The 12312-nt window shown below is 36.4% G+C and overlaps 1 protein-coding gene across 4 annotated transcripts in view; it reads right to left on the bottom strand.

Moving 5' to 3' along the window:
- Window positions 1-12312, bottom strand: part of LOC149780039 (protein crumbs-like) — a 237653-nt gene that overhangs the window by 103672 nt on the left and 121669 nt on the right. For all 4 annotated transcript variants that reach the window (XR_016414989.1, XM_089936792.1, XM_089936793.1 and 1 more), the window contains 2 exons: window positions 7738-8431; window positions 2802-2914 (listed from right to left, as the gene is read on the bottom strand). Coding sequence is in view for 3 of the 4 variants with exons in the window: in XM_089936792.1 (XP_089792918.1) it covers window positions 2802-2914; window positions 7738-8431 (807 nt within the window). In the remaining variant the exon portion in view is untranslated. The remainder of the gene's footprint in view (window positions 1-2801; window positions 2915-7737; window positions 8432-12312) is intronic.

Below are 12312 nucleotides of genomic sequence, written 5' to 3'. Positions count from 1 at the left end.
GGTACAATACGAGTTTCAATATGGCTGCCATAGTGGCCATACTTATTCATCAGACTGGAACCATTTTCATCAGGGATCAACTAGGAATCATAATGAGAAAGAAGAAATAATGCTAACAAGATTTTCAAGATATCCACCATCATAGTCATATTGGAGGTCAGATCAGCACCATTTCAGGCCTGCCTAAACCTAGCAAGACCTTGGCAGTAAGATAATTTATATTTTTTCCATAAGTTAGACCAATTTTCAGTAAGTTGTAATGATACATCCCATTGTTGACTTGCAATACATGCATTTAATAATTTTAGAAGTGGGGTATGAGACTTCTGCAGCAAAAGGAAACATTATGTTTAACCAAAATATCTTTTGAGTCACTCTTGGATCGTTATTACTCACAGTACAGTTTCAAGAACTGTGGTTCCAAACAAAAAAAATGTGTGTGTGTGTGCGTGCGTGATTTGGATTTTTGAGGTATTTTAGACATTTTTCAGTCATATCGCTATGATGTCTGCAGTGTGGCAGTTTATAGTGATGTCTAGCACTGGGGCATCATGCCACAGACATGTAGCATGAAATTCCACCCAGTCACAGTATCCTGACACCATACCCACCAGTCCTAACACTAACCTCTTAATGCTGAGTGCCTACTGAGACAGCTGTTAGTACCATTTTTGTAAGTCTTTGGTATGACTCGGCTAGGGTTCAAACCTGCGACCTCCTGCATCCAAAGCGGATGCTGCAAAAGCAGATGATGGACAAATTGAGCTATTGTGTGAAAAACAAACTGTTAAAAGCTGGACAGTTGGTCTATGGTATTTGCAAACCCCCTTTTTTGTACCTCCTACAGACTTTAAATGTGAAACACTATCAACTTTTTGGCACTTTTCAAACTAATGGAACCTCTCAATGTAAACAAGCAGATGAATCACTCTTTTCCAGAACAGTTCTCTTCAGCTAATCTAGACCTAAAGCTAATCTACATGATCCCATTTCACTTCAAGCTAATCTACATAATACCATTACACTTCAAGCTAATCTACATAGTCCCATTATACTTCAAGCTAATCTACATAATCCCATTATACTTCAAGCTAATCTACATAATCCCATTACACTTCAAGCTAATCTATATAATCCCATTACACTTCAAGCTAATCAACGTAATCCCATTACATTTCAAGCTAATCTACATAATCCCATTACACTTCAAGCTAATCTACATAATCCCATTACACTTCAAGCTAATCTATATAATCCCATTACACTTCAAGCTAATCTATATAATCCCATTACACTTCAAGCTAATCAACATAATCCCATTACACTTCAAGCTAATCTACATAATCCCATTACACTTCAAGCTAATCTATATAATCCCATTACACTTCAAGCTAATCTACATAATCCCATTACACTTCAAGCTAATCTATATAATCCCATTACACTTCAAGCTAATCAACGTAATCCCATTACATTTCAAGCTAATCTACATAATCCCATTACACTTCAAGCTAATCTACATAATCCCATTACACTTCAAGCTAATCTATATAATCCCATTACACTTCAAGCTAATCTATATAATCCCATTACACTTCAAGCTAATCAACATAATCCCATTACACTTCAAGCTAATCTACATAATCCCATTACACTTCAAGCTAATCTATATAATCCCATTACACTTCAAGCTAATCTACATAATCCCATTACACTTCAAGCTAATCTACATAATCCCATTAAACTTCAAGCTAATCTATATAATCCCATTACACTTCAAGCTAATCAACATAATCCCATTACACTTCAAGCTAATCTACATAATCCCATTACACTTCAAGCTAATCTACATAATCCCATTACACTTCAAGCTAATCTACATAGTCCCATTATACTTCAAGCTAATCTACATAATCCCATCACACTTCGAGCTAATCTACATAATCCCATTACACTTCAATCTAATCTACATAATCCCATCACACTTCAAGCTAATCTACATAATCCCATTACACTTCAATCTAATCTACATAATCCCATTATACTTCAAGTTAATCTACATAATCCCATTCACTTCAAGTTAATCTACATAATCCGATTCACTTCAAGTTAATCTACATAATCCCATTACACTTCAAGCTGTTTGCATATCACATAAAGTGTAAACAATATTTTGACTAAAGTAACTACAATGACTTGCCTCTGTAAACCCCTATGCATTTTACTATATATTCCAATCCACTGTGTCTTCCATACCCCTTCTATCCCAGCCACCAGTCCCCTACACTGAATGTGACCGAGACTGATAATGTAAAATCCATGACACAGGGGTCTCAATGCATTGTTGTTGTTGTAGGGTTTAACGCCATTTTTCAGCACAAGATAGGCTATACATGGCGGTCAGTATAATTGGTGGAGGAAGAACCCTGAAAAACCCTGGAAAGAACCACCGATCCACGAGAAGCTATCAGCAGGCTTTCTCATGTACCAACCTTAGCCAAGCCTGTGACTCAAACTCATGCAGACAGAGGTGTCTCAATGCATAATGTATCTTCTGGCTTCAGACGTCTTTACTTCTGAATCCCCACCTGAGAAGCTGAAGTGTCGAAGCCAGGATGTCCCCCAACCTCTTCTTGAAGATGGTTATCACCATGGGCAACAAAACTACAGTGTTTCATGAATTTCCACCATGTAACTTTTAGAAAGAAATGTATTAACATATAGACCGATGGATAGACAGATGAAAGGTGTTACCATATCTATCACTATGTCCTTGGGATAATAAACTGTAACATAATTACATTCAAATCCATCATCCAGACTTCGGCAAGTAGCACCATCTGGGCAGGTCCCCAACCAACAGTAGTTGAGTTCACTACAGTTCTTTCCTCGATAGGCTGGCAAGCAGTCACATCTGAAGGAAACAAAAATTAGCTCAATGCACAAATTTATGGTGAAGATAAACTTGTACTACCTTTCCTATTACATCTACTGAGACAAATCGGGAATGTATTGATGTACAAGCATGCAAACCTAATAAAGTATGATCTGATTTAAAGAAAACATGGTTGTATGTTTTATCCCATCTGATGCAATAAAGAACTGAGAAATTGTTAATTACTACAGAGGAAAGACTTGAAACATATGACCTATTTCTTTCAGTTGCCACTCCAGAGTTTTGATTAATTTCCCCATAATTTTCTTAACTTCATTGTACTGGATTGTTCAAAATCAACAGCAGAGGTATAACAAATTGAAAACCTGGTTGCCCAGTCAATGCCATGTATGTATGTATATATATATATATATATATATATATATATATATATATATATATATATATATATATATATATATATATATATATTTATATATATATCAGGCCTCCAGAAAAACTTGTATATGCTGAACATATCCGATGGCAAAATATTTTGACCAAGTGCAAAATATCCATTTTGGGCATTTGCAGTTATGCATGTCAATTGTACTTTTGTTGCTGTATTTATCATAACAGTATTGTAAAATCAAATCATTTCAAACTCCTCATCTGACAAAACAAACAGGGCCAACCAGACATCGTAAGAAGTTTTTTAGTGAAAAAAGATTGGCACAATTTTCATTTAGAACTAACTAAACATCATAGGAAATCCTTTACTGAAAACCCCATTCATTTGGGACAAAAATAGTGATAACACTATTTTCAAGATGGCCACTGTGAAGGAGATACTGAGGGATGAATGTTTGAGTAAAATTTCAAGATGATCCTCCAAATAGTTTAGGGAGAGCAGTGATAACAAACTTATACTGATGGACAGAAGCTCTTCTGGTCTATGACCAGTAAACCTAAAACAAAGACCAACTCTGCAAAATGGTGCCAACCACCCAGCATATTTGGTGATTACCTGTATCAGATGCCCCTTATGATGGATCCAGTTACGGCTTTTCATAAGACAAACGTCTTGGTTCAACATAATGGACTCTATGCAATAAGCATAGTCAGACTGAAAGTTCTATTGCCAAGAGCATGGTCAGACTAATAGTTCTATGCCATAAGCATCGTCAGACTTAAAGTTCTACTGCCATAATCATGGTCAGACTGAAAGTTATATTGCCAAGAGCATGGTCAGACCAAATGTTCTATGCCATAAGCATGGTCAGACTGAAAGTTCTACTGCCATAATCATGGTCAGATTGAAAGTTCTATTGCGATAAGCATGGTCAGACTGAAAGTTCTATTGCCATAAGCATGGTTAGACTGAAAGTTCTATTGCCATAAGCATGGTCAGACTGCATTAAGTTTTGCATCAAAAACGGTAATAAAAAACTGTCAATATGTGCATGATGACGATAATATGTACCAAGTTTCAGTGAAATACGAAAAAGTGCACAACAAGTTACATTACACAAAATTCTGTTTTACACTGCATCAGATGCAGGACAGGCTCAGAAATAACTTAAAATTATGAGAGCAAAGTGATTTGTCAACATGAACATTTTCAAATGACGGCCATAATATGTAAACAAGTTTCCTGATGAGACTATTATTATTCAAAAGACTCTATCAAACATCAAATCCAGCTGCAAGTCAAAAGGAGCAACTATCATAGCTACATCCAGGTTTAAGTCAGAAAGAGCAATAACTCTGCTATACACACCACCCACCAGCTCCAAGTCAAAAGGAGCAATAACTCTATCATAACTACATCCAGTTCCAAGTCAAAAAGGGCAATAACTCTGACAAAACTAACTGTAGCAGTTTGATTTGTCAATATGTTCCAAGTTTTACAATGATCACCAAAAAAATGCAGTTAAAAGGGCAATAACTCAAACATCATGGAAAGGTGATTGTTGTTGTTGTCGGTGTTATATAGTTTAACGCCATTTTTTAGCACAAGATAGGCTATACGATGTACATGGCGGCCACTATTAATAGTGGAGAAAGAACCCGGGAAAACCCCAGAAAGAACCACCTACCCACGAGAAGCTACCGGCAAGCATTCTCACATATCCATATTGGCCGAGCCCAAGACTCGAACCCATGCAGACAGAGGTGAGATGGCAGTGATCCGTAATGGTGAGCGCTTTAGACCACTCAGCCACTTGGGGCCCCAGAAAGGTGATAATCTGTCATTACACATCTTCAGGTGATGACCACAATATGCACATGGTTTTAGTGGTGATGTACAAAATTTGTGGTCCTAGTTGTGTTCATAAGATTCTAATATACACAATATCCATCTCCACTTCAAAAACAAAATATGTAGCACAAATTACAGAGGTAAAGGGCTTGGTCTAAATACACATCTTAAAGTAATCAGAGATAAATAAAAATACATGCAAAAACAAATTCTTTGTGTTTAATTTAATAAGAGATTATGATCATCCACCTGTACAAATCAGATGAAGTTTTAAATACTCACACTGCTATTAAATTTACAAAAGGTGACAATTTACTTTTTTCTATAATTGTTTAAGTAAAGACACTTGGGAATGGATATTCAACTAAGCATATTGCCGTAAAATCCTCAGTAATCTATGCTGTTTTCAGTGATATTAGAGGACATGGACCCTCTAAGAACAAAACTTTATTTTTTTTCATTTTTAGTTAAATACCCAAACATTTCACATTTGATTATCTTTGTTGTGTACAATTTGTAACTGATCTCAGGATTGCCACAGGGAGCCCCGATTGGCCGAGTGGTCTAAAGCGCTCTCCGTTACGGATCACTGCCATCTCACCTCTGTCTGCACAGGTTCGAGTCTCTGATTCAGCCAATGTGGGTATGTGAGAAAGCTTGCCAGTAGCTTCTCGTGGGTCGGTGGTTCTTTCCGAGGTTTTCCTGGGTTCTTCCTCCACTATTAATACTGGCCACCATGTATAGCCTATTGTGTGCTGAAAAATGGCGTTAAACCCCACAACAACAACAAGAATAATTGCCACAAACATTAATCAAGTGAAACTAGAGAAACTGTGGTGACTTGTCATTAGAAATTTCTATGCTTTTAATAGCTTTTTACAGCAAATTTCAACACCATTTTGCCAGGTTCTTCCTCTTTTTCTGACTGTCATATTGTCTATTTGCAGTGAGAACAACCCATTAAAACAACAAAACAGCATCAGAAAAATTCATGACAGCATATGTCTGCACCACTTTAACATGCCATTCCATTCTCACTTCCACCCAAAGACTGACCCAAAGGTCATGATAGCATATTCAACACCACTTTAATACACCATTCCATTCTATTTCCCGACTAAATGACTGACCCAAAGGTCATGATAGCATATTCAACACCACTTTAATACATCATTCCATTCTCTTTCCCGACTAAATGAGTTAGCCAAAGGTCATGATAGCATATTTCAACACCACTTTAATACACCATTCCATTCTATTTCCCGACTAAATGACTGACCCAAAGGTCATGATAGCATATTTCAACACCACTTTAATACACCATTCCATTCTATTTCCCGACCAAATGACTGACCCAAAGAGCATGATAGCATATTTCAACACCACTTTAATACACCATTCCATTCTATTTCCCGACCAAATGACTGACCCAAAGGGCATGATAGCATATTTCAACACCACTTTAATACACCATTCCATTCTATTTCCCAACCAAATGATTGACCCAAATAACATGATAGCATATTTCAACACCACTTTAATACACCATTCCATTCTCTTTCCGACCAAATGACTGACCCAAAGGGCATGATAGCATATTTCAACACCACTTTAATACACCATTCCATTCTATTTCCCAACCAAATGATTGACCCAAATAACATGATAGCATATTTCAACACCACTTTAATACACCATTCCATTCTATTTCCCAACCAAATGATTGACCCAAATAACATGACAGCATATTTCAACACCACTTTAATACACCATTCCATTCTCTTTCCGACCAAATGACTGACCCAAAGGGCATGATAGCATATTTCAACACCACTTTAATACACCATTCCATTCTATTTCCCAACCAAATGATTGACCCAAATAACAAGATAACATATTTCAACACCACTTTAATACACCATTCCATTCTATTTCCCAAACAAATGATTGACCCAAATAACATGATAGCATATTTCAACACCACTTTAATACACCATTCCATTCTCTTTCCGACCAAATGACTGACCCAAAGGGCATGATAGCATATTTCAACACCACTTTAATACACCATTCCATTCTATTTTCCCACCAAATGACTGACCCAAAGGTCATGATAGCATATTTCAACACCACTTTAATACACCATTCCATTCTTTTTACCAACCAAATCACTGACCCAAAGGTTATAATGTAAAATCCGTCACTTGTCTGATACATCTCCCCGTTATCAAGACACTAAAAAATGTTTGTCAGAAAATATCTTAAACTGTCATTTGTGATCAACATTTTGTCAGATTTAACATTTGATCCCCTCATTGGAACCTCTTAACATCCTTGATACAAATAGTCACCCCAAGGGCAACATAAGAACACCATTTCACAAATTTGAATCAGTTTAAATAATAAACAGAAAAATCAAAGCATGGTGAGATTTAATCAAGTACCAATAACACAATTAAGCCTTACAAGAGACTCCATAACTTTGCAAATGTGATAAAAGCAGTGGCAATACACTGAGTAGTTTTATACTGAGGGATGACTATTATAACATGAGTAATAATCTCACTTAGAACTGACAGTTTAAAGAAAAGAAACTCACCTGAAGTCTTCATAGAAAATACTGTGACACGTGGCATTGTTTTCACAAGGATGATCACGAATGCAGACATCATCATAAAGTTCTCCTGCCATGACATCTGTTTGCGTTGTAACATTAATAATTGGCAGCGGTGTAAGTGTTGAATCATTTTGTGGGAAAAACAGCAATGAGTAACCATTTAACTGGACATCTTGAATTGTTCCCTTGTACTTAGGTACTCCTGTAAAGTTAACAATGGATATGGGATCCATTGCAACTGTTTCCCTTTTCTTACGACTACTTCTAACATTTCCACCAAAGTACACATTTTCACCAGAAAAGTTACAATTCAGTGGAAGACTGGTGTCTGTAATTGGTACATTATCAACTGTATAATTAAATACACCTGGTCGCAGATCAAAATGAACTATATGCTGTAGTCCATCAGAATATACTATATTATCACTGGCATCATAAGAATGGGAATAGTTGCAGTAAGAAAGTCGGCTTCGCAGGTGTCCATTAAGCAGCTCTAAAGATATGAATGTAGACTTGCCAAAACTGCCAATGATCACAATCAAACCATTTCTTGTTCTGCTACGAAGGAAGAATGACAAATCAACTCTAGTAAGGAGTCCTTGTTTCTGAGTCTCTGGCAGAGTAAATGTAGCATAGCTGGTCATATTCCCCAGAGCAAATGTAGCAGCCGTGTATTCTGGAAATAAAAAGAAAAGTTTGCTGTAACATAGGAAGAGCAACCAACATGACCCCATACATTTATTTTATAAATATATTGTAGGTGAGATATGACTCCTGGATCTGAAATTATTATAATGTTATATTAAAAAATATTGATAATTTTATAGTAATAAAATAACACTAATTGCCCCCCCCCCCCATTCCACTCACAGATTACAAAGAATTATAATTGTTTGATTTTGTAAAATTATTTAAGATGATACAGAGATGAAATTGCTGAACTACAGGCTAGCTCAGTTTCAAAGGAAAATGTTGTACACTAAGGAATAAATGATATAAGATGTTGTACACTAAAGAATAAATCATTAAGTACAATGTTGTAAATGCTGTACACTAAGGAATAAATCACTATGTAAAATGTTGTACACTGAGAGCAAGTGATATGATAGTAATCAATTACAATGATCAATTTAGGTTTATAATTAACAGCTCACATAGAATTAATGCAGGATAATTATCTAGTGCCCAGATGGGCATACACAGGTGGCAATGGCAATATATTAAATTACTACTGGTACATTTAAAGAGGTAAACAATACTGATGATGTAGACCACTGACAGTGGAACCCAGATGAGGTCTAATCAACAAAAATCAGGGGCCACAACTCTGCAAAATGAGGTAGTCACCCTTGTGCAGAAATGAAAGTGGTTGGGTCTAACATTCAGGAACATCACATTCAATTAAATGATGCAGAATGCTGATAATTTAACACAGGTGAGAGCTCATCTATGTAAAGCTGCAATATAAATTTGTTGAAGTCCACTTAAAATTGTGTTATGCAGTGGAAATGAATAGGTCAATTAACGACACAATGCTGATACTCAACCTCAACCCAAGTTCTATCAGTATAAATCAAAACTGAAATTGGGTGGTTCTTTTAGTCAGGGCTGAAAACAGCTCTAACAGAGCCATGCTAGGTCAGCTGATAGAGTACCCGACTCTTAATCCGATGTTGCCTAGGTTGGCTGTTTCAGTGTATCCTTGGGAAAGAAACAAGTACCTCCCATTTCCATGATAATTAAATGAGTTATTGTATGCAAAAAAAAGCAGGTGGATCAAGCTAACATGGGCTGCAACTCCATAGAATGATGAGGAATAATAATAGCTGAACTAAGCCAAGGGCTCATCAAGCCCCATAGGGAGCTTTAAGTCCAGTAATAATTAAGGGAGCTACAGTGCAGAAATAAAATTGGGTGGGTTTGACAATAAGGGGCTATAACTCCAGTAAATAATGACATCGATTGCTGAAAACTGAACTGAACCAAGGTCTTAATAACATCTAACTGCATACTAAATTGAGATGAAATCCCATAATAGCTAGAACTATCTGTAAAGTGGTACACAAGAAAGGCCCAGTTCACTTCAATATCCTCTACAAAGCCTGTGACAAAGGAACTAGTACAGTAAACCAAATTAGGAAAAGATGGTCATTCTGAGATTATGACGGCTCTAAATGATCACATGGATTGCTTGAAATTCAATTGCTTCAAGGACTTGTCAATGCAAACAACACCACTTGTAAAGATATTAAGTTGATTTGGCATCATGGGCCATAAAATGGAGTGGACAAGACAAACCCCATAAAAGACCGTTTCTTCATTGAAGCAATGCATATATCAGTTTGTATCAGAATACCTGGAATGGCCCTTCAGTATGATGATTACAAGCATCATCCCATGTAAAAGATCTTAACTTGATGGACAAGGGCAATAACTCTGTCCATAATAGTACTGACAAAACAAACCCCATAAAAGGCACATCTAGGGATAAAAGACTATGGTCTTAATGAACTCCATCACTTGGGAGAAGCAATGAATAGACGAAATGAGAGACAAACAGAAGGATGGAAGGAATGGTGATATTACAAAGTACCGTTAAGCTGATGTGGGACCATAATTAAGGATCTATTGTGTGGAATTATGAAGGCGGTGATAATTTGGGGCTACAACTCAACTAAAAATATTGGCAATTGACGTCATCCAAGGACTCAAAAAGAACATGCTGCATACCTTATTTTGTCAAAATCTAACAATAATTAGGGAAGTTATTGTACAAAAACAAAAGTTGGCGTGTACGAAAAATCAGAGACTGCACTTAATGATAATAAAGAATGTTGGCAACTGATCTTACCAAATGTCTCATTAAAATAAGCCATAATACATAATTTTTTGAAACCTAACAATAATTACAAGATCTATGGTGCAGAAACAAAATGTTGAAGGGTGTGAAAATTTGGAGACTGTAGTTCTACTTATAACAAGGCAGAAAGTCAACAATTGAACTCAGCCAAGGTCCAGTCAATATCAAGCAGCATAAAAAATTTGGTTAAAATCGAACAACAAACTAGGGATTTATGTCTTTGGGTGTGTCTGAAAAGTGAAAGGTTATAACTGTGCTAAATGATGATGATGATAAGGTTAGCAAATGAACTCACACAAGGTTTCATAAATGTCAGTAGGCAGACCTAATTTACTTGATATCCAGTACAATTTACTGCGTGGAAAGGAAAGTGTAATAAACAGTTACAGATGTCTCTATGTAATTTTTAATTTTTTTTATGAAAAGTGGGAAACAGCATATTTCTTCAGTAATATTTTCGCAATCATAATATCAGCAGAACATGCATAATCATGCAAATCCAGCCCTATCTAGCTAATAAGAGATATCAGCCATGTCTTTGGCTTGATTTAACATTAGAAGAGCTAACAGTGAAATCAAACAAAATTGGTCCTATCTCAAATAGACAAACTTCCTAATCTCATTAAGCATCAGTTTTAGTGCATTCTTCGGTGATGTAGCAGTAGAGAAAGCTTGGGAAGATGTTTCCATGTTTTGAATGGTCATGTATTACTGAAAACAATGTGTTTGACTCACACAATTGTTTTTTTTTTAATAACTTAAATACATTACATGACTTTAACACAATATAAGAACAGTCAATAGGAGGAGAGAGATTCTTCCTCTAACTTTCAAGTTAACCTTAGTTCCAGCCTCCTAATGTATCAAAGCAACTTTGAATGTCATGTCATATATAGGCTAGGGTTAGCACATGTCAATGAATGGATGTGACGTTAAGGAACATTTTCACTACCAAACATTCAGCAGAAGTAGGATGGGCTGTGTCATTGCAAAGCTGCTGAGTGATCCAGAAAGGCAGAATGTTGTGCTGCTGGTGTATGCCCCAAATGATCAAATAAATTCACATCTTTGAGATGAAAGGCCTCTCTTTCACCGAGATAATTTCAGTTCAGACCTCAAGTCATGTACTACTGAAAAAGAATGGATGACTCCCAAAATTGTTTTCTTACTTAAATACATTACGTGATTTTAATACAAGAGAAGAACAGTCAATAGGAGGAGAGATTCTTCCCCTATCTTTCGAGTTAACCTTAGCTACAGCCTCCTAATGTATCAAAGCAACTTTGAATGTCATGTCATATATAGGCTAGGGTTAGCACATGTCAATGAATGGATGTGACATGAAGGAAAGTTTTCACTACTGAACATTCAGCAGAAGTAGGGTGCGCTGTGTCATTACAAAACTGCAGAGTGATCCAGAAAGGTAGAATGTTGTGCTTCTGATGTATAGTGGCAGGGTACAGTTTCGTAAAATGGCCCCTGGCAAATTTCTTAACTTAAGGCTATGGTGTTACTTTTTCAGCTATTATTGTTTACTATTTATAGATATGGATATATTTGTAAACTAGGTGTTTCGGGCTTGTGTTGATCTTGAAATTGATGTCAGGCATGTATACCTTCCATAGCTGCTCTGCCGTATGTTGATAGTGAAATACCAATAGTCAGCTAGGAAGAAGAGCTATCCTCCCATATCAGTA

Source organism: Sinohyriopsis cumingii, chromosome 16, assembly GCF_028554795.1.
Source record: "Sinohyriopsis cumingii isolate HCF-2022 chromosome 16, ASM2855479v2, whole genome shotgun sequence".
NCBI lineage: Eukaryota > Metazoa > Mollusca > Bivalvia > Unionida > Unionidae > Sinohyriopsis > Sinohyriopsis cumingii.
Note: the sequence above shows the minus strand (reverse complement) of the source record. Positions and strands in the feature narration are given on the sequence as shown.